This window comes from Drosophila subobscura, chromosome U, assembly GCF_008121235.1.
Source record: "Drosophila subobscura isolate 14011-0131.10 chromosome U, UCBerk_Dsub_1.0, whole genome shotgun sequence".
NCBI lineage: Eukaryota > Metazoa > Arthropoda > Insecta > Diptera > Drosophilidae > Drosophila > Drosophila subobscura.
Window position 1 is genome coordinate 23,711,382 of NC_048534.1, and position 20,138 is coordinate 23,731,519.

At 45.1% G+C, this 20,138-nt stretch overlaps 13 protein-coding genes across 13 annotated transcripts in view; 2 read left to right on the forward strand and 11 right to left on the reverse strand.

Annotated features, from left to right (window-relative positions):
• Positions 1-1,511, forward strand: part of LOC117900588 (AF4/FMR2 family member lilli) — a 30,792-nt gene extending 29,281 nt beyond the window's left edge. The window contains exons 7-8 of the mRNA XM_034810998.1: positions 268-428; positions 553-1,511. Coding sequence (XP_034666889.1) covers positions 268-428; positions 553-1,235 — 844 coding nt within the window. The 3' untranslated portion in view covers positions 1,236-1,511. The remainder of the gene's footprint in view (positions 1-267; positions 429-552) is intronic.
• Positions 1,512-1,756: 245 nt separating this feature from the next.
• LOC117900596 (chymotrypsin inhibitor SCI-II-like) lies at positions 1,757-2,202 on the reverse strand. The gene is made up of 2 exons (XM_034811006.1): positions 2,059-2,202; positions 1,757-1,991 (listed from the first exon to the last, which is right to left on the reverse strand). Exons 1-2 carry the CDS (start codon positions 2,126-2,128, stop codon positions 1,822-1,824), a joined length of 240 nt encoding a protein of 79 aa, XP_034666897.1. The 5' UTR covers positions 2,129-2,202; the 3' UTR covers positions 1,757-1,821.
• A 139-nt stretch (positions 2,203-2,341) lies between these two features.
• On the reverse strand, positions 2,342-2,779 carry LOC117900592 (male accessory gland serine protease inhibitor). The gene is made up of 2 exons (XM_034811001.1): positions 2,647-2,779; positions 2,342-2,591 (listed from the first exon to the last, which is right to left on the reverse strand). Exons 1-2 carry the CDS (start codon positions 2,729-2,731, stop codon positions 2,404-2,406), a joined length of 273 nt encoding a protein of 90 aa, XP_034666892.1. The 5' UTR covers positions 2,732-2,779; the 3' UTR covers positions 2,342-2,403.
• A 315-nt stretch (positions 2,780-3,094) lies between these two features.
• Positions 3,095-10,867, reverse strand: LOC117900597 (chymotrypsin inhibitor SCI-II-like). Its single transcript, XM_034811007.1, has 4 exons — positions 10,860-10,867; positions 8,822-8,827; positions 3,374-3,446; positions 3,095-3,312 (listed from the first exon to the last, which is right to left on the reverse strand). Exons 3-4 carry the CDS (start codon positions 3,441-3,443, stop codon positions 3,143-3,145), a joined length of 240 nt encoding a protein of 79 aa, XP_034666898.1. The 5' UTR covers positions 3,444-3,446; positions 8,822-8,827; positions 10,860-10,867; the 3' UTR covers positions 3,095-3,142.
• On the reverse strand, positions 4,108-4,539 carry LOC117900594 (male accessory gland serine protease inhibitor-like). The gene is made up of 2 exons (XM_034811004.1): positions 4,386-4,539; positions 4,108-4,312 (listed from the first exon to the last, which is right to left on the reverse strand). The coding sequence occupies exons 1-2, from the start codon at positions 4,450-4,452 to the stop codon at positions 4,131-4,133; spliced, it is 249 nt and encodes an 82-aa protein (XP_034666895.1). The 5' UTR covers positions 4,453-4,539; the 3' UTR covers positions 4,108-4,130.
• Positions 5,320-5,715, reverse strand: LOC117900595 (male accessory gland serine protease inhibitor-like). The gene is made up of 2 exons (XM_034811005.1): positions 5,579-5,715; positions 5,320-5,515 (listed from the first exon to the last, which is right to left on the reverse strand). Exons 1-2 carry the CDS (start codon positions 5,643-5,645, stop codon positions 5,340-5,342), a joined length of 243 nt encoding a protein of 80 aa, XP_034666896.1. The 5' UTR covers positions 5,646-5,715; the 3' UTR covers positions 5,320-5,339.
• Positions 6,650-7,126, reverse strand: LOC117900593 (male accessory gland serine protease inhibitor-like). The gene is made up of 2 exons (XM_034811003.1): positions 6,968-7,126; positions 6,650-6,906 (listed from the first exon to the last, which is right to left on the reverse strand). Exons 1-2 carry the CDS (start codon positions 7,032-7,034, stop codon positions 6,725-6,727), a joined length of 249 nt encoding a protein of 82 aa, XP_034666894.1. The 5' UTR covers positions 7,035-7,126; the 3' UTR covers positions 6,650-6,724.
• Positions 7,222-7,794, reverse strand: LOC117900591 (pancreatic trypsin inhibitor). Its single transcript, XM_034811000.1, has one exon. It carries the CDS (start codon positions 7,745-7,747, stop codon positions 7,349-7,351), a length of 399 nt encoding a protein of 132 aa, XP_034666891.1. The 5' UTR covers positions 7,748-7,794; the 3' UTR covers positions 7,222-7,348.
• Positions 8,494-9,022, reverse strand: LOC117900590 (kunitz/BPTI-like toxin). Its single transcript, XM_034810999.1, has 2 exons — positions 8,771-9,022; positions 8,494-8,710 (listed from the first exon to the last, which is right to left on the reverse strand). The coding sequence occupies exons 1-2, from the start codon at positions 8,955-8,957 to the stop codon at positions 8,535-8,537; spliced, it is 363 nt and encodes a 120-aa protein (XP_034666890.1). The 5' UTR covers positions 8,958-9,022; the 3' UTR covers positions 8,494-8,534.
• Positions 10,868-11,664: 797 nt separating the features above from the next.
• On the forward strand, positions 11,665-12,132 carry LOC117900189 (chymotrypsin inhibitor SCI-III). The gene is made up of 2 exons (XM_034810438.1): positions 11,665-11,843; positions 11,906-12,132. Exons 1-2 carry the CDS (start codon positions 11,759-11,761, stop codon positions 12,076-12,078), a joined length of 258 nt encoding a protein of 85 aa, XP_034666329.1. The 5' UTR covers positions 11,665-11,758; the 3' UTR covers positions 12,079-12,132.
• On the reverse strand, positions 12,090-13,167 carry LOC117900188. Its single transcript, XM_034810437.1, has 2 exons — positions 12,417-13,167; positions 12,090-12,347 (listed from the first exon to the last, which is right to left on the reverse strand). Exons 1-2 carry the CDS (start codon positions 12,502-12,504, stop codon positions 12,136-12,138), a joined length of 300 nt encoding a protein of 99 aa, XP_034666328.1. The 5' UTR covers positions 12,505-13,167; the 3' UTR covers positions 12,090-12,135.
• Positions 13,168-13,878: 711 nt separating this feature from the next.
• Positions 13,879-14,422, reverse strand: LOC117900187. The gene is made up of 2 exons (XM_034810436.1): positions 14,266-14,422; positions 13,879-14,181 (listed from the first exon to the last, which is right to left on the reverse strand). Exons 1-2 carry the CDS (start codon positions 14,384-14,386, stop codon positions 13,967-13,969), a joined length of 336 nt encoding a protein of 111 aa, XP_034666327.1. The 5' UTR covers positions 14,387-14,422; the 3' UTR covers positions 13,879-13,966.
• A 372-nt stretch (positions 14,423-14,794) lies between these two features.
• LOC117900185 (chromosome transmission fidelity protein 18 homolog) lies at positions 14,795-19,130 on the reverse strand. The gene is made up of 12 exons (XM_034810430.1): positions 18,186-19,130; positions 17,570-18,131; positions 17,288-17,516; positions 17,118-17,234; positions 16,957-17,059; positions 16,758-16,900; positions 16,472-16,706; positions 15,982-16,157; positions 15,791-15,924; positions 15,527-15,732; positions 15,073-15,136; positions 14,795-15,014 (listed from the first exon to the last, which is right to left on the reverse strand). The coding sequence occupies exons 1-12, from the start codon at positions 19,050-19,052 to the stop codon at positions 14,914-14,916; spliced, it is 2,937 nt and encodes a 978-aa protein (XP_034666321.1). The 5' UTR covers positions 19,053-19,130; the 3' UTR covers positions 14,795-14,913.
• Positions 19,131-20,138: the final 1,008 nt, after the last annotated feature.

The following is a 20,138-nucleotide window of genomic DNA, read 5'->3' on the forward strand; positions in this document are numbered from 1 at the left end:
TGGAAGTGTAAATGGGTGCAAATGAATAGCGAGGGTGGATTCAAGTGTTGGGAAATGTAAACACAAGAAGAAACAGAAAATCAGATGTATAAATTATAATTATCGGCTCATTGTTAGAGCGGGAATAACTTAAGAGAAAATCCTGTCTATGCCTGGCTTGCTCTTCTTTACCTCTTCTCTCTCCCAGTGTGTCTTAGCAGCACAAGCAGCGCTTTTAACTTGATTCTTGAACCCACTTTAAGACACTTTTTCATTTTTTTCTTGCAGCAATTGCGGCTTTCGTCCGGTGCTGAGTGAACAGAGCGCTGTGGCAGCAGCGGCTGCTGCGGCGGCGGCACAGCGTGGCACAAACCACCATCCACCGCTCTTCCTGCCGCCCCATCTGGCGGCGCAGTTCTCCCATCAGCCGCTCTTCCCGGGCCTCAAAGGTAAGTCGTTGCGTTCATCGATCAAAAGTCAATCAGAAAGGCGCAACATAATCGAATAATCAGATTGGAGGCAGCTGCTCCTTAAGGAAAAGATAAATCAAAGTCAAATCTTTCATCTTTTCAGGCTGCTCGCCCTTCCAGAGCCTGTGCTCCTGCTGCTCCCTGAAGCCGCCACCGATGCCGCCCTCCTCCTCCGCGGGCGTGGCCCCACCGATGAGTGTTCCCGTGAGCAGCAGCTCGGCGGCCAGCTCCCCGGAGTCGCCCAAGTCCAGCCAGGGCTCGGGCGGACACGATCCACGCTCCAACTCCGTGGCCGAGCTGCGTCGCAAGGCGCAGGAGCACTCGGCGGCGCTGCTGCAGTCGCTGCATGCCGCCGCAGCTGCGGGTCTGGCCTTTCCGGGCCTCCATTTGCCGCCACTCTCGTTTGCCCATCATCCGGCCCTGGGGCAGCATTCGCACTCGCACTCCCACTCCCATTCCGTGAATCACAATAACAACACATTGAGGATGAAGCACGAGGCGCAGGACATGACGATGAATGGCATGGTGGCAGCAGGAGGGGGGCAAGGACAAGCCGTTAGCTCCTCAGCGGCACTCTTGGATCTGGCCGAGTCGGCAGTGGCATATCAACAGCATCAACAGCAGCAGCAGCAACAGCAGCAGCAGCAGCAGCAGCAACAGCAACAACATGCAACGCTGTCGCCTCCAACCACGCCCACACAACAGCAGCAGGCGGCAGTGGAGGCAGCCGCAGGATCGGGTGCAAGTGCTTTGAATGGAAATTCAGTGAATGCCAAGAGTGAATAGAAGATTTTTGTGCAATTGAAATTAAAGAAATCTAAAGTTTAAACGTTAATCTAAGCATTAGTTTTTAACTCTAAGTTAAAGTAAATAAAACACAAAAAAAAGAACACAAAAAAATATAAACATGCAAAAAATAATAAAAAGCACTTTGAAAAAATACTTATACAAATGATTAAAAGATACTTAGTTAGAGTATAGTTAATGCTGAGAGAAAAAATAGAAAGAGAGAGACAGAGAGAGAGAGAGAGAAATCTACTCAGATAACCCTCTGAACTAAGCAGCAGACGGCATTCAAATGATTAACAAAAAATATCAATTAACAAGCATATGCATATGGAAAAAAATATATAAAAAATACAATAAATATACAGTAAATATATACCACAACATATATACATTATACATAGTGTTAGCTAACAAAACAAACACAAAAATCAGACACTAACTTACGATAAGCCCAGCCAATATTCATTGAAGTTTAACGAGTTAAAACATAAAGAAAAAGCGCAATAAAGATGAACATATTAGGATACAAAGTCTTTCCAATTTATTCACATTACAACTAGGGCAAAGGGTGCTTAATTATTGTCTAAATCTTGCACGTCTGTTCACATATTTTCTTGCTGTCAAACAAATTGTTGTTGCCGTGGCAGCCACTGTAGTTGAACTGCAGGCACTCGTTGTTGTCCCGGCGATAGGTCCACTTTTGCTGCTGCGACTTGCAGTTGCCCAATTTGCCAAACTCCTCGCCACACACAGCTATAAAATGGGAATAAAATTAGTAACAAAATCAGACAAATATTATGATTTATTTTCTATAACTTACGCGACTTGAGTGCGGCGAAAGCACTTGCCAGCAGGCAGCTGAGCAGCAGCAAAACAGCGAAAAATTTCATATTGATTCCAAAAACTTAAGACTGCAGATCTCTGAGGCACTGACGACAACCAACTGTTCGTGGAAGGCAGTGTCTGTTGGCGTTTTATAGACTCAAACCGGTTCTCTTATCAGTTGGCCCGGAGGGTCACTCTGCCGCACATTTCGCGATGTTTGTTCGCGCGGTAAACAAAAACAACAAACCTTGGAAACTATAGTGAAATTTATTAACAAAACACAAACAAGCTGTGCTCTTCAGAGTTCAATATTTAGTGGAATTTTGAGTAATTTTTGAAGTTAGTCCTTGCACGCCTTTTCGCATTTGCCTTGTGTGGAGAACTGATTTGCATTGCCGCCACAACCGCCATAGATAAACTCGGTGCAGATATTCTTGTCGGCATCATAGGTCCAGGCCGGCATAAAGGCCATACAGGCAGCCGCATCCTGATCCATCCCATCCATCGAATGGGGTGCAGTGCACATCTCTAACAACAAATAAGTCTCAGATATTATGCGGATATATGGAGAGGAATGTCTTACCAGGCTTGGCATGCACCGCGAAGCCACTAGCGATGGATAGGCTGCCGATGAGCAATCCAATTACTGCAATTGCGAGGTACTTCATTCTAAATGCAACACCAAGTCAGGTCTGAGCTGCTGCATCAGGCCACATCAACACTTTATAGAGAAGATTATGTGGGCAGAAGAACAAGAGGATTCTTATCTCAGCGATTTTAGTGGACGCTGACGAAATACACTTAGAAAGTTGGCAGATAGCCAGGGAAATAGCTCATCCATGTGCCTACGTATTTATGAGTGCAGATTGGAACCAAAGCACAGATTATGCAATGAGAAGTGAGTATATAGAATCTATATAAATAATGGTGGACAAGTGTGGCTCTATGACTGTCAAACTGGAAGAACTTTCACAGAGAAATTGTATGGAAATATTCAACAAATTGAGCACAAATAAAAAGTATATTATTACCATTAAAATCTTTAAAATTTATTCACATAACAGCTAAGGTTTTCAAGCTTAAACTACACAAGTCTGTTCACACTTTACTTTGTCATCAAACAGATTGGCATTGCCATGGCAGCCGCTGTACAGGAATTCGGTGCATTCGTTTTTATCCTCGCGATAAGTCCACTTCGGTAGCGAGGCCCTGCAATCGCCCTTCTTGCCAACCTCCTCGCCGCAAACAGCTGCAAAACAAATCGAATTAGCACCAAATAATCTGAATCTAAGTATATCCCTAGAACTTACGCGACTTGAGTGTGGCCAAAGCGCTTGCCATGAGGCAGCAGAGCAGCAGCAGAACAGCAAAATATTTCATATTTTTTAATTTCAAAATTGCAATCTCAAGACTGCAGATCTCTGATGTACGAACGAAAGACAACTGTGCATTGGAGGCAGCGACTGTCGCCGTTTTATAGGCCCAAAACCAAAACCAAACCGGATTGCTTATAAGGATCGCAGAGCGATAAGAGCCTCCGCGATTATTGTGCAATGAAACAATGAAATAAACAGTGCAGTCTATTGCGACACAAGCTTTACTTTCACAGTTTAATATTTGCCTTCATTTGAAGATCATTTTTTTACGGGGAAAGAGGAAATCTTTCTATTAAGACTTCAAGAATATTCTGTGATTTCTGGGTATTAGTTTTAAACTGCTTCAAAGCTCTCTTTGATAAGTATTTAGGTGCACCAAAATATTCAAGATTTCAAAACGGAACTAAAACATTCGTGGCAAATGTTTGGCGGCACAAACCGGAACACTTATCAGCCGACGAGCTGCGGGTCACAGCGATTAGCGGGCATTGTTTTGGGTTTGGCTCCGTAAAAAACTGGAACCTTGTGATTGTATTGAAAATATATATTTCAATACAGACGACCAAATATACCCACAATATTTGAGAGTACTTTGCATGAGTGCTAAAGATTTGAAACTAATAATATAAATGCAAATATTTCATCACAATTAATTAAAGAGTATTTTGTTATGTTTTTAAATCTCTAACTTTTATTCCAAACACTTTGCCTCACACTCCTCCTTAGAACCAAAACGATTGTCATTGCCACCACATCCCCCATAGATGAACTCTATGCATTCATTTGCCGCGGAATCAAAAGACCAGCTGGGAATGTATGCCTCACAGGAGATGCGTCCGTCTCCATTGCGGGAATGCTGAAGGCCACAGATCTCTGTGGAAATCAAAGATTTTGGAGTTCAGTGTAAGTTTTGGGGCTCTTCTAAGTTTTTCTTAAGATCACTGACCATTTTTCAGAGCCAAAGAATTGGCCACAAAGACAGCGAGCACAGCAAGCAGCAGAAGGAGCTTCATGATGGAAGGGAATCTTTGAGAGAGCTTCACGTTCAGAGAGCCAAAAGACAGAACTGAATCTCGGTGTCGTAGAGGCGAATAATTTATACACAAATTCTATTGCTTATCGCAACGCTTGGCAGCGATTAGTCGAGCAAACTGCTAAACAAAAAAAAATAAATAAATAAACATGATGGGAAATCTCCACGAAATGTGTAATGTTTTGTGTAAATATTTGCGTTGCGGTGTTGCGCCCTAATGGATGTTTGTTTGCGTTCATCAGCTTGTTATTTTGCATTGAATTTTCGTTACCGAGAACTCACTTTGTTTACCGCTCGCCACAAACAAGGGGAAAGCCCCATGGCAGACGTAATATCTGTACCCATGATAATTGTCTGATTATAATTAATAATTGTTTAAGCCAGACACAACAAAGGGCAGTGGGCACGCACTCAAAAAGGTTGGGAAACTTACAGGTAAATTGCGAAAAGATTGGTTCTTCGACTTATTACAAAATCGATGACAATGTAAAGTATTTGCACACATTTAACCGGTATTAGTGAGTCATTAATTGCTCAACTTTACTTCACATCAGCAGGTACTTGATGACTGGATGTTGGGAACTTTCAGGCCCAAGAGACACACGTTGACGGAGCTTTTCTTAGGCAATTTATACTGAATTGTTTACGTAAGAATTCTATAGAATAAGATCAGTTGCAACACTACTTCATGTAACAATGGAAAACAATAAGCCCTTAAATAATATCCCGATTTGATTCCAGAAGCATTCTCTATAGAGCATAACCTAGTTTTTGGCTAAATGGAGCTTCAAGGTCACTTTATTCGTATTATTTTGTACATTGTGGAAACTCCCACTCATTTATTTTACAATTTCATTCACTGCAAATTTATTCCAAACACTTTGCCTCACATTCAGCCTGAGATGCGAAACGATTATCATTGCCACCACATCCCCCATAAATGAACGAAACGCATGTCCTGCCATCGTAGGACCAACTGGGAATGTAAGCCAGACAGGCACGGACTCCATCGCCATTTTGGGAACTGGGAAGTCCACAAATTTCTGTCGAAATCAAAGGAAATGCTTCAGTTATGGTAAATAGTTAGAAAACTCCAGAGGACAGACCGTTCTTCAGACCCAAGGAGCTAGCCACAAGGGCAGCGAGCACAACCAACAGCAGCATGAACTTCATTTTAATGCGATTTTTCGAGAACTTTCAGCCAACAGAGGGAAATGTAAACTGAGCTAAGCCTAGGGAACAGTTGTAGAATTTATACAAAATTACAATGAATGTAACGACAGCTTATCAACCAACCCTTCACCTAGACGAGCACCTGCACACTCTCCGCACTTGCATTATCATTGTGTGTTCATTAGGGAGAAGCAAATCACATTGAAATCTGATTCTGACAATGTTCTACAGATTCATTCATCGTTACATATCTCTACATATGTATTTGTATTTATGCATGTACACACACGTTTATTGGACTTGTGATCACTTCAAGTTTTGTTCTAAGCAGCCATAGAAGGGTTAGCATCATGAACGGGACAAGGCGTCACATCTCGAAGCTTTATAGACTCGATTTGTCTTATCAGAAGAGAGCCCGTACTGGTCTTACTAGTAGAGAGCTTGCGATGGAAAGAGACAGACAACTTATTTCCGTTCGAATTACTATTGCGAATACCTAAACAAGCGAGCGCAAACAGATTCATGCATCTGCATCGGATTCTCTTTTCTCTTCCCATGCAAAGTTTATCTCCCCAACGAATTCGAAATATTATAACTGTTCACCATCCACTCTGTTCACTGTGCTTCCAAATGTACATACATATGTATGTATGTATGTATGTACATAAGGCACAGTTATTGCATATGCTTATGCGCGTCGGCGGCTGTTCTTTCGTGTATCTTTCCCGCCATCTCCGTACCAGCACTTTTTTTGTGCTCTAGCTATCGTTCTTGCTCAGCGCAGCAGCAGCACCAAAGCTCAGCTCTCTTTCTATCGCTCTCTCTCTCTCTCTTCTGCATAGGGCACGGGCAATTGTTGCCGTCAGGCCCTGCAGGTAGTCATTCGCCATTACAGCAAATACCAACATGTTCGACCCGTTTATTCAACAGCAAGTGAAAAAGCTTGAACATTTTTTTCTTAAAGTACATCGACTGGTTGGCCTGTTCATTAATCACCATTAAAATTGTACTTGAATAAAACATTTTATTTCATTAATCATAAAACATAACAGAGTCTAAATGGCGTTGAGAAGCAATATTTATTCCTTGCACTTCTCCTCACACTCCGCTTGGGTGACAAACCTATTGGCATTGCCACCGCAGCCGCCAAAGACGAACTCCGTGCACTCATTGCTGTCGGCTTGGTACGTCCAGGAAGGCACGAACGCAGCGCACTTGATCAGACCATTTCCATCGACTCCCGCATCAAGTCCGCAGTCGGCTAAAGAGGAGAACATTAACATGAATTTTGAGTATCTTGAAATTTCTTCAGATAGACTTACGATCCTTCAGAGCAAGGGTAAGGCCCAGCAGGGCAAATATCAGGCCAAAAATAGCAAGGAACTTCATGATTGATTTGATTTTGTGACAAAACTCTTCCAACTGCTGTGGAACGACAACGACTAATGCCCATCGAAGGTCTAACACCGAGCTATATACGATTCCCCAGACGGGAACAAGGCTGCTTATCGATGTGCTCGTGAACCGCGAGGGTCATTAACAGACGCTTGTTAAATTATTAAATAAATATACATAGTTTTTCTGTGTGTATTGTGGGTATATTTGTGTGGGGGTATGGGCGATGGGAAGTGACTTAATTGCTTGGTCGGCAGGCCATAAATAAATCTATATACTAAGTAAGTGTGTGCAAAATAAACAATAGTTTAGGCACTGCTGCTGCTGCTGATGCTGCTCTCCGTAGTCACTTCACTGTCGCTGCTCTGTTCAGTGGTCACAGAGATGCTTTCGGTGACTGCCGCACGGCCGAGGCAGGCCTGCTCGCAGAGATCCTTGCTCTCGAAGTTGTTCCTATTGCCGGCACATCCTCCGTAGACAAACTCCTCGCACGCCTGGGTATCCACATTGTAGGCATACCGATAGAACAGAGCAAAGCAGCGTCCCGTCTCCTTCGGCTGATGGCAGTCCTCGGGCACGTCCACCGGTTTCTCTCCCGACACAGAGTCCTGCTTCTCCACGACCACATCGGAGGGCGGCGCTGCGAGGATGTTCACCAGCAGCAGGGCACTGGCGATGATCAGAATGAAGCTGAATCTGTAGCACATTTCGTTTGCGTTGGGCGAATGACTGCGAATGACAACAGCAGTGTGGCGTAACGAGGCTTAAATACCCCCGACACACAGTGCGTCACCGGAGCGGCCAACCCACCCGCTCACGTACTCCATAGGCGTCTCTGTCTGTCCATAGTTATTTCTCTTTTTGTGTGCTTTTTTTTGGTTCGGATTGGATTGGAGTACGAGTATTTGCCCAACTGATTCGTCGTCGCATGTAAATCACGGCTCCGATGTCGCTCAGAGACGTCTCTGTCAGTCCGCTTCGCAGTGTCCAACCTTCGCTGCAGTTCAATGCTCCAGCCAATATAGCCAACATATTAATAATGGCCCGGCTTTTGATATGCTAAGTATATAAAATCAAAAGCCGATACGATAAGACGAGTAGTTTCCGCACCGCTTGGATGTGCTGCGATAGCTGCGAGAGTCACGCAAATAAGGCGGAACGGGGCGTGTGGTGTGTGAACCAATGGATCATCTGGTAATTATCAGGTGCTATCACGTCCCACTAAGTGATCAACTACGCAAACTAAGTTTGAGTTTGTTTGTTATTCAAATAGGAACAGTGATTGGTTTTCGGGGAAAGACTGGAAGTTCTTATAAATAAAATAAGATGTAAATTCTTCCTCCATACATTTTCTTATAAATTCCATATATCATCTATATATTGAGAACAATTTCAGATAAACATAATTACTTCTTACTTATCTAAGAAATTTCGTAACAAAAAACTCCACAAATGTTCCTTAAGGTTTACGACATTTATTGGATCGATTTTGAGTCACTTTCTGATGAGGCAAGCATCCTCGCAGGTCTGACGGAAGCCAAAGCGATTGTCATTGCCTCGACAGCCCCCAAACTTGAAGGTCTCACAGGCATTTGTGTCCTTGTTGTAATAAAAGCGATCCAGACTCATGCGACAGGGACCCGGATCCAAGGGCTGCTGGCACTTGGGATCTATTGTGGAGGAAGGGAAAATAAGCTCATAAGAGGAACACCATAGGAACTCAAACGCACCTTGCTGTTGTCGCTGGGGCTGGGGTTTCGCTGTACTCGGACTGGGCGCCAGATTTCCTGCTGGTTTTGGCTGTGCTTGGGCCACTATGCCCGGCTTGGCTGTGGATGTCGGCACCGCCTGTGTCTGCTGCAACAGGCTGAACAAAAGAAGTGTCGCCCCAAAGCACAGAAACTGGGTCACTCGCATGATTTTGCTTTGTCTGTGCCACTGATAACTGATCGCAAATAGCTGCAAATGTGAACTGAACTGAACGAAATGTTCCATATTCCGATTTTGAGCCGAGTTCAGTGGTGATTACAACGGTATAGGTGTACATCTCTCTCTTTATGTCTCTCATTTTTGCTGTGTGCTGAGCTAAGCGAAGCGTTTAACTCAAATTGAGCGTAAACAACGTTGAGCGCCAGAAAGATTAATTAGCTAATTTATATAAATAGAGAGATTTATTTGTGTGTGTACTTACATGTATGATGTGCAAGGCTGCAAGTCTAAGTTGGAAGTACAGGGAAAAACCAAAGGATAGACAGTAGACAACAACTTATTATTGGTATCGTTTAGAATATGATACACGTATTAAATGGAAGCTTGTGTTAACTTCCCTTCCCTTTTAAATAATTAAAAACTGATGTTTCATTCAAATCTGAGAACGGCTGGTACTAATCAGAAATAGTTTTAATAAAACAACAAACTAAGGTGCTAGCAATTATACATTAATTATAATTAATGGGTAGAACAGTTCTGCCAAATGAAAGCCTGAAAAATGCTTATTTATTGAGCTTTCTGCTCTTAAAAAATATTTTCAACACAATTTCGATACAATTTCCATAGCCATTAAATCGCTTCAAAATAAGTGCAAGCTTCTGTGAAACAGTTCTCTTGTTTGTTTTCTTTTAACTTTACCAAGAATATCATTATAAACAACTCAAATCTTTCCCCGAATCGCCCAAGGTTGATCTCATTATGGAGATAAGGCATAACGATCAATAGAGGTGTCGTTTATTTGCCAATTAAATATTCCCAGCACAGCAGCCGATTGACAAGTGAATAACCAATTAGCACTTGACGGAGAAAGGAGCTAACTTAGATGCTTGGACACGTAGTACTTGGGTTTCCCTACCCGGTTTGATTCTGGCTAATGTGTCATGTAATGTGTGGGGATAATGGCACATGAACTTTGCCATTAACATTAACTGCAACAATTTGCATAACAAATTGCAAGTGAAGGGACTCGTTGGGCATGCCAAATGCTGGCTGAGACAAATATTCTGTGTATTGCACTCTGAGCGGCTCATTAAAATTGCATTGGCAATTGTCTGTGCAGAAGATGCGAGTGCGCAGAGGACAGCACCACGACAGGGCTTAGGGCAACAGTCATAATTAGAGTCATATTAGGGCCAAGACAAGATGGTCAACACAGCACAATTCGTACAACAAAAACGTTAGCAGGTGTTAATACACAGAGCAAATTCAATTATCGCTCAATGATGAGGCATGGCCCCTGCCCTCCTGCTGCTGTCTAATGATGATGCTGATGAGGTGTTATCCGTATCCGTCGTAGAGGGAAGAGTACTATTTATTCATTAGCTCTATCAAAGCACAAGGACAGCGTGACAGTGAGGGGCCAGTGATGGAATGGTGTGGAGTGGAGTGGAATGGCCAAAATGTGACGCTCATGAGTGTGTGTGCCTGTCTGAGGTGACAATTCAGTTAACTGTTTAATTTGCTTCAAATAATTGAAATGCTGCCCGGTCGCTCACTCTCTCCCACTCTCTCTCTCCCTCTCTGAGCTACGTTTAATTACTAAATTAGGGACTTGGACTAGAGAAAATGCCCTATGCCAAAGCGGTATTTATTGTCTGATTCAATTAACGAAACCTTAAACCCAAACAAAGTCCCAAGAGTCGCTCGATTACCATAGCCCAAGGGGCAAACCCCAGAGAAATAGCCAGTGAAAATGAGTGAAAGAGCGGCACACTGAGAGAAACAAATAGCGAAAGAGTAAACCAAAGAGAGAGCGGAAAACATGGCCTGCCAATTCTTATTCCTCTCTGAGGCGCAGCTCAGCGTTGAAACCGAAACTCAAATTGAAACTGAAATTGAAATCTCGTTTTCTCGCTCCCATACATTTATGTATGTATTATGTACAGATATGTATGTATTATGTACACTTGTTATTTTGTATTGAGCGATTCGAATTGTTGTTGCCATTGATATGCGGAACATGTTTTTGTTGCCATTTGCCGTCAAGTCTTTTTTTACGTCATCTCTCTGTGCGAGTGCGATGTTTATTATGAGAGCGATTGTAGGGTACATTCGCTGGGCAGGGCATGTTATGTACTAGAGGAAGCTGATCGCTATGAAGAGTAAAGATGAGAGAGAGAATAGTAGATAGATACTTAGTTGCCAGTACTCTCGGAGAGGCAGCGATCAGAATGATTAATATTTAACACGTGCAAATAAAAGCTTTTGGACAACATTGAAAGAGCGAATTAAATATTAATGCTTTGGGAAATAATTTTAAAAATATGGAAAACATTTAGAACATTATCTAAAGAATGATACAAATTTAATTATTGAAATATTACTCATATTAATATTAAAGAACCTCGATTGAATGAGCTCAAATCTCCATCAAACTTAATTAAATGATTCAATGCAGAACCTGCTCCAATCGTAGCTCCATAAATATTCGCCCATTCGCTTCATGGCGAAGTTTTTTCAGAGCTTAATAATTATTCCCACAATGTTTGTCTAACCCTCGTACCAGCCGTGTAGGTAGCACCTTGGTTGCCATTGCCGAACCTCCGCTTTTAACTTGGTCAATGTTGAATCTTGGCAAAAACAAAGCATACAAAAGATTCATTTGAACGCATTTGTAAACACACAAATCTCAGGTGGAACTCAGGCCCGGCTCAGTGAGTTGTTAGCCAAAGAACGTGACGGTTGACTGAATGAGTGAGTGACTGCGGAGTGAACTCCAAACAGATGACATGATGGATGCGCGATGGCTCCTAGTGGGTCTGGTGCTGCTGCTGATCTGCCCACTGCCACAGACAGATGCAGCCTCCAAGCGAGGTAACAGAATCAAATTGAACGCCAGATTGTTGCTACTAATTGTTACAAATCTACGAGTACAGTGAAATTGTGCCTGCAGCCAACGATCAGTGGCAGATGCTTTGGCTATGTGGAGAGCTTTGCCTACAATCCCCTGAAGCGGCACTGCGAGCCCTTCATCTACGGCGGATGTGGCGGCAACGACAATCGCTTCACCAGCAAGGCCGAGTGCGAGTTTAGCTGCCGTGATGTATAAATGAAATAACAAAGGCAAACAGATTTTTGTTTCAGTAAAAACATCCTTAACGTGTATTCAATTGATGGCTTCATTGCCACCAGATCGATTGCGTCTCTTCACGTGTCTGGCATTGTTGCAGATCTTCTCGCAGTCCTCGAGGCTGCCGAAGAGCCGCTTGTTGCCGCAGCCCAGAAACCGGCAGTGCTGCGTCTCCACATCAAAGTAAATGCCCAAAGTGCTGGGCACACAGAGTCCATTCGTGCTGGGCTGCACCGTGCACAGATCACCTGATCAGAGAGTGAAACAAAAATTAGTTGAAACATTGAAACGGGAAAGATTTTGGCTAAGAGACTTACGAACGCGTGCCTCGCTGGGTTGCTCCTGAATCATGGCCAGGATTACACACAGCCACACGGTTATTCCCAGTTGACTGTTGGCCTTCATTGTGGAAATACTTTGGTAGATTTATGTATTTGGTAGATCGCTGATGAGGCTGTATCCGGTTGGGAAAGTTACTTTTTTCTTTGGATTTTTCTTGAGCTGCTTCCTTTTTTGTACTGTCAGCTCTGTCTTGCTGCTGGTTGTGGTACAGTTTTGCTCTCTCTGGTAATGGAAACACTGCCAATTCTGTTGTTTTGAAAGACAAATGCGAGTAGAAATGCGCAGCAGCCACTCGTCGCCATATATAAGAGACCGAACGAACGTAGTGCCTGTCGATTCAACAATTGCTTGGGATTGTAACCTCTACTATATATGTAGATAGCTATAGCTGCGATGATGATCGACCGATCCGGCTGTCAATCTTTGTGTATATTTTTCCGTTTCGTTTTCTTGATTTCTGAATGGATTTATGGGTTTTTTATACCCCAAAAGGCGCCTGCAAAGTTCATCCACAGTGCAAGAACCCAAACAGTCGTAAAATTCGAAACAACAACCAAGGGATTATCGTTGCGCAGATATGGAATATTTTTGCCCTTCTCTAGCTGGCAGGTTGTCCTTTCTGGACTTTGTTTGAGGTAATTTCGGAAATTTCTATACCACACTTTTGGTCACTGACTGGCAGCTGGAGCGTCTGGCGTTTGGATTGTTGCGAACTCGACTCGAAACCTCGAACAAAAGCCACCACAAGGCGGCACACATATTTGTAATCAGGCCGCTTCTGCCGCCGTCGCAGTCGCAGAGCTGCCGCTGCCGCTGCCTCTGCCTCTGCTGATAACTGATAAGGCCCAAAACGACATCACACTACGCCGCGTTCAGCGCTTTTTTTTTGCATGTGATCAATAATAAAGATGATGAGGCTGGGAACGAGAATTGATTTTCCGGCTAAAACTGGCGAGTGCCTGTTGCAGAAGGCCGAAATAAGCGACGAGGTGCACCCGACGAAAAATACAATGAAATGGTGGGCATCATTACATGGAGATAAGGCTTTGGGGATGCTCTAACCATTGAGAGAAAATAACTTAACCTCATTTGGAAAACAATCATCATTAAGCTGTTCGGTAAAAGCTTTGGAAAATCAACCAATGCTGAAAAATTAGTGAACAAATTCTGTGACTTTTCTCGTAATTTGTATAGATCTTTCCACATCATGAAACTGCCGCCAAACCCAGCAAACTCCCTTGCTTATAGAGTACATAAATCTGCACCATAACGAGTCATGTTCAATGTTCAAGCGACTTGGATGAACCGTCAGCTAGATGCCACACACACAGCCAATAAATCCAAGCCACAATCCGATGATAGTGCTACAAAATAAACACAATTACCTCACAGGTCAAGGGGCGGGACAGAACATTCCCAGCATTAATAGATTACGGATTAGACGCAATTTGTTATAGCAGACGCTGGCTGCGCTGATGTATTTTATTCGACCAAAAACTCTCTTCGAATCGTAATCATTCTCATGTCAACCTTCGTTCACATACAAATCCTGATTGCGTCTCCTGCCATGGACACAGGTGGCGACGCAGTCCTGGATGTCGCCAAAGCTCTGGCCCGGCGTCGAGTGGCAGGCCCCAATCGAGTACATTTGGCAGTCCAAGGTGGCGGGATCGTAGTAGAAGCCCTCGATCTGGATGGTGCAAATACCCACAGAACGCGGCGGTGGCTGCTTACAAATATCTGAGCAAGAATACAGCAGAAGTTGATGAGAAATGTGGGTCGGAAATGGTTGGAGCGCAGCTTCTTGCTCTACGCTCTACTCACTCGGTATCACGGGCAGGCCTGGGGGCAAGTAACGTGCCGCTGTGGGGTGGAGGCCGCCCAACGACAGCAGCAGCAGCGGCACCAGCGATAGCCACACCAACGCAGGCTTAGTACGAGACATCTGGACAACGCGCGGGCAACTGAGTGAGTGAGTGAGTCGCGGCGCGCTGCCTCTCGTCGGCTGATTCAACCCGTCGCGAGTTCCCAGCGATAAGCAAAACTGCCGCCCTACACGAGGGCCCAGCAGTAGCCGCCAGAACAAGCTAAAGCAATTCATGCATCCTCATTAGTGTAAAATGGGATGAATGTTTGAAAGATATTTACAATAAAGCATCTGCCGGACGATCCCAGAAAGATGGAAGCTCCTTAACATAATCATCTCTTCACTCTTATCACTCCCCCATTTGGGCACAGAATTATTTGAAACTTATATATAAATGTGTCCAACTTTTAAGTGCTACTTTGGCTATCATTAGTTCTAAGCCCTTTTCAATTTCTTTCTTAAATTTCTCCCACTGTCAAATGGTTTATTATGTGTCCAACACTTCATTGAAGAATACTTTTCTTTAATTTAAAATGTTGCATCACTTTTTAATAAATTAATTTAAGGCCGGTATTTGGAAATTCCAAGAGCGATAGAGAGATATTCTAAAGCAGCTCGTGCAGATGAACGTCCTTGCGCACAGCATTGTTGAAGCCTTCTTTGTAGCGATACCAAATGGGGCTCTTGACAATGGCATCGGTTTTGGCTAGACAAAAATTAAACAATTAAAAAATAAAGCAAACAAAACAGAAAAATTACGTTACCTTCTTCCACTGATTTTGCGGTGGATGTTTTGTGCGTAATGCGACCGAAAAAGTCTTTAGTGAGCTGAAAAAAAACGGAAAATTCAATAAAAACAAGCTAAAACCTAAACTGTGCGGCAATAAGAACAAATTCAGAGACATTCGAGGATTTGCTAAGGTGAAATACGCCACAAAGTCGCTTTCGTTTAAGAAGGGCAATAAATGCTGGTTTGTCGTGATCCCCCAAATGACGACCCCAATGACAATGCGCGCTGAATCCCCTTATGGGTTATTAGCTTTGCTGCGGCTTTGCCCCAAAAGAAGAAATTGTGAGCTTTAACAGCAGCATAAAGGTGAGCTCTACCTGGTGCTTTGTTTCTTTGTGGAAAAGGTGGAAAATTTGCAAGTAAATTGCTGCTAAGTAAATGCAAGACATGCAAATGTCTCGATGGTGCAGCTGAATAGTTGGACGCACCTGCTGTTTGGGGGCACCGCTGCCGGAGATTGGTTTCGGTTTCAATTTTTGCAAGTGATTGGGCAAACGCGCTGTGGCCGCGGTCTTGGATGCCGGCTTCTTTGATGGCTCCCCCTGCTTGGGCGCAGCTCGACGGATGCGTGCCAGGGACACTTCGCGGGCTAGCAACTGGCGTCCAAAGTAGGATACGGTGAGGCCAGGAAAACCTATTGAAAGCAGAACAATTGTATATGAAAGTTTCCTGCCGGAGGGTTAATTATTCACCTGGAAACACGCCGAGTGCATCCAGATCGGGCTCCGTTTGGAACACATACTGTCCTTCCAGTGACTTGACCTGCACAAATGTCAAGCCGAGATCCAGCATCACCTCCACGGTGTGATTCAAGTCATGCTGCTCCCTGGCAAAAGAAGAGCGTCAAAGCAATTGAAGGTGCAATGGAGAAGACTAAACTCACTTGGGCGACAGCAGCTTCACCGTCACGGAGCGCAGTTGCGGTGACAAAATCCTCTTCAGCATGGGCACGGTATCCAGCAGCAGAATCGTGCCATGACCCACACCCACCGCAGAGGGGGTGACACCTTTGCGCAGGGCCTGAAAGATGTTGCGCTGTGTGGTGCGCTTCTGTGTGAACTGCAAAGAAGGAAATGTTGGATTTTTGTGGTGGCTCGGCTTTAGCTCTGTGTACACAGTGCGAAATCTATGCAGAACTCTCATTAATCTTGTGATTGCATTTGAGGCACATAATGGACAAGAAATTACATGGCTTGATTGTGTTGATTATGCACTTTCCAGTGGTCCTTGCTGGGCCTGTTTGCACCAGCTAATGATGCCTGAATAATACATGAGGCCTGCCTCAAAGGGAGAGCTTTGGCATTCAGCGATGAAAAGAAATAATGTGGCTCGGGGCCAGCAAGCAGTCCATCATCATCTTTTTGCCATCTTACCTCAAAGCCACGCGTGGGAAATGCAATTTTCGGCCAGGCCAGTGTGGCAAAGAGTAAATGCCAGACGACAAAGCCGTAAGGCAAATACGGATAGATGCTGTAGTTCTGCTGACTGGCGATCTTCTGCTGCAGTACGTCCGTAAAGCAGAACCAATTCAAGGCCCCGCAAATGCCCTTAAAATTCGGATCCGGCATCTTTTGCTGCAGGTAGTTCTCGTACACGCCTTGAGTGAGTCTGTGGGCAATGATATTAGTACAATTTATGGAGAGTTAGATAGCTAGATACCTCTCGTAATCCCCGCTGGAATGTACCACATCCATAACGTTGCGCACTCGCGTGGCAATGGACATGTTGGTCATTGTAACCAGAGCTGGCTCATCGCCATTGCCATTGATGTCCGGCTGCAGCTGCTTTCTGGGACGTTGTATCTGTAAATATAAGCCATGAAACATCAGCGTAAAAGTGCTTGAAGGGAGGAACTTACTCTAAAGATGGAATTCCACACAGTAAACAGGCCCTGATGCCGATCCTTTTGCCCCAGGTTGTTGTTCAGCACATCCTGTAGCGTCAGACTCTGCTTTTGGGCACTAAAATGGATAATTTGATGAGTAATTTGTGTCTCCAAAAGGTGTACGGGTTACCCACTTGAAGAACTGCATGGAGGATATGCAGCTGCGGACATCGTTGCCTGACTTTTCAGCCAGCGTAATCAGTGAGGAGAAATCTGTTTGTAATTTCTCCTTTTTGGCAATCTCGCCCAAGCTGCAAAGAGATTACCATCATCATCAATCAAAGAATATTCATCATTCGCTTACCGCTCGGCGAGACGCGCTGCATCAATGGGCGGGAAGGTGACCACAAAGGCTATCTGGCGGAGTGGCCGCAGTGCTGGATCGTAGATATCATTGCAAATACAAATAATGGGTCGTCGCAGGACATTGTGTTCCGATTTGGCTCCCTTGGCTTTCGCCTTGCTGTGGACATCATCGTTGACGAATTTCACCAGATACTCAATGGACTGACGCGGAGCACCATCGATTTCATCTGCAAGAGTAAAGTTGGAACATTGAAGGCATCGTCCCGACATTTGTACTCACCCAAAACTATGCAATTTGGACGCTTGTCTGTATTGAGAACTGAGGACATTTGTGTGCCGTTCTCCAGGGCAAGTTTGAAGGCATCTGGACTGCGATCGTCGGAGGCATTGATCTCCCGCACATTGTAGCCGGCATGCCGGGCAATGGTGTGGGCCAGAGTGGTCTTGCCCAGACCGGGGGGACCACAGAGCAGGGCCACCTTCTGCATGGGTCGTCCCATGGCATCCACATTCGTGTTTAGCGCCTGACGAGTCTTGCGCTGCCGCCAGCCGCCATTGGACTCGAATTTTCCCGTCCGCTTGTTGAAGCTGTTCAACGGGGCATCGCCGCCACCTGTGACTGCCTCCCGTTCCTGTTTGCTCTGAAAGGGTTTGCCAAAGACAACCTTGTCCCACATCTTCAGCCAATAGAGCAGACTCCTGTTGGTCATTTCATCCGAGAGCAGGTCAATGTACTTCCTGGGCTTGTATTTGTCCACCCAAAGGCGTCCCGTCTGTGCAGTGACTGCAGTCGTGGCAGCAGCTATCGCTGGCTGTGTTTCGGGCGCTAAGCGACGAAGGACCTAAGAAAGGAAATGGTTTTATCTTCGATCTTGCAGTGGAATCAGCCAACTCACCAGCTCGTTCGCCTCCTGCCAGACCTTGTCCTTGGCCTCGCCCAGCAGACTGCCGACAATCGCGGCCCGAGCACTGATCAAGTCCAGCTGCCGCTGCTCGTACTCTTCCGAGTGGAAACGGACGTAGATGCGCTCCAGATCGCTGCGTTGTATGGGCAGAAAGGGCCAGTTGGGTATCTCGTACGAGAGATTCTTTCTCTGGAAATCGAGCAGCGCCTTCAGGCGACTCACATCGTCCGTGCGAACGGTTTTGGTCGACTCTTGCTTCTTGCGGCGCAGCTCCACGATCCTCTCAATGGCCTCGTTGTCACGCAGCTCCTCGGTGCGGGCTTTCTTCACCAGCGGGTCTTCGTAGGTCTCATGGAAGAGGTCGTCAATGTCGCCAAAGAGATCCCGCTCCAGACGCCGCTTGTTCACACCGCGCGTGCCCAGCTCCTGCAACTGCTTGGCGGCCGCATTGAGCAGAGGCGCTGCAACTGTTTCTTTGAATCCGTTGCTGGCAGGTGGAGTGGCATCCACTTCCTGTATGGCCGGCATGCGTTGAAATGGCGTCGAGCAACCGCGTCCCACCGGCGGACCTTTGGGCGTGCCAAAGAGTCGCCTGTTCACTGGCCCACCGCCGCCGCCTCCATCATCGTTCTCGATTTGACTGGCCCCAAAGGTAATCTGCGAGAGCTGCGGCGAGCCGAGGGTGGAGTTCTCTAAGCGCGAGGCATCTTTGATTGCTTTTGTTTGCTTGGCCGCCGCACGCCGGGAGGTGCTCGGCCCGTCGAACGCGTCGTACTCGTGCGGCACGTCCTCCAGCAACTCCAATTCATCCTGGTACTGCAGCTCAAATTCCTCGTCTTCATCTGGGTATTGGTTCATTTTTGCTGTCAAAAATTTGCGAAAATATTTCACAAATTACCACAACAAAAGGTTCCCGCCAAAACAAACGAACAGCTGTTGCGTGACACAGGGCTGCTTTGGCTGTCGCCTCACCTATTATGAATTTACTTTGCGCTCCCACACAGTGCGAAAACATGCAGTTTTTTTTGTTTACTTGTTCTCCATGTAATAAGAAAGTTGGTTTCGCGCTAAAAATATGTACTAATGTGTACCACATTGTTGGTTTCTGATTTTCGCAGCCAAAGAACACAAAATATTTATATTTCCCAATAAAAGTAGCTGAAATTGCCGGAATTGCATATGGCGGCGAACTGTGCAGTTATTCCCAAAGCTAATGCTAGATCGTCTATCCTTCTTCCTTTCTCTAGTAGCGTAGCAGTAAAGGGTGAAGGTGTAAGAGGGAGAGAGATGATGGCTGTGCCTGTGAACATATGTATGTACATATGTACATATGTATGTGGGCCTGTATGAGTATTTTTGGGGGCAGATTCTGCACAGCAGAATCGAAGTCAAAGCAGCAATTGTTATACCCGGTACTCGAAGAGTAAATAGGGTATATTGTATTTGTGCGGATAACGGTTGTATGTAACGCACAGAAGGAAACGTTTCCGACCCCATAAAGTATATATATTCTTGATCAGCATCAATAGCCGAGTCGATTGAGCCATGTCTGTCTGTCCGTCTGTCCGTCCGTCCGTCCGTCCGTCTTGTTTGTCGGCTAGTTCTCAGAGACTATAAGAGCTAGAGCCACCAAATTTTGGCACCAGACTGCTGTATGCTCACACTGAAACCAGTGTATTTCAAAAATGAGCCCCGCCCCCGCAAAAGGGCGAAAACCTCCCAAATCTACAATTTTGAAGATAACAGCAAACTAAAAACGCCATTCCGTAGGGAATGACCATATCTATCAGATCACCAAATTGGGATCCGATTGGATCATTATTATAGCCACAATGGAGAAATTAATTTTCAGTGGCCAAACCCACCCCGTCCCGCAGCATTCACACTCTGCTTCGCGCTGTTTATGGCCGCTGCCCCTAACACTTCTCTGCCTCTGCCTATGCC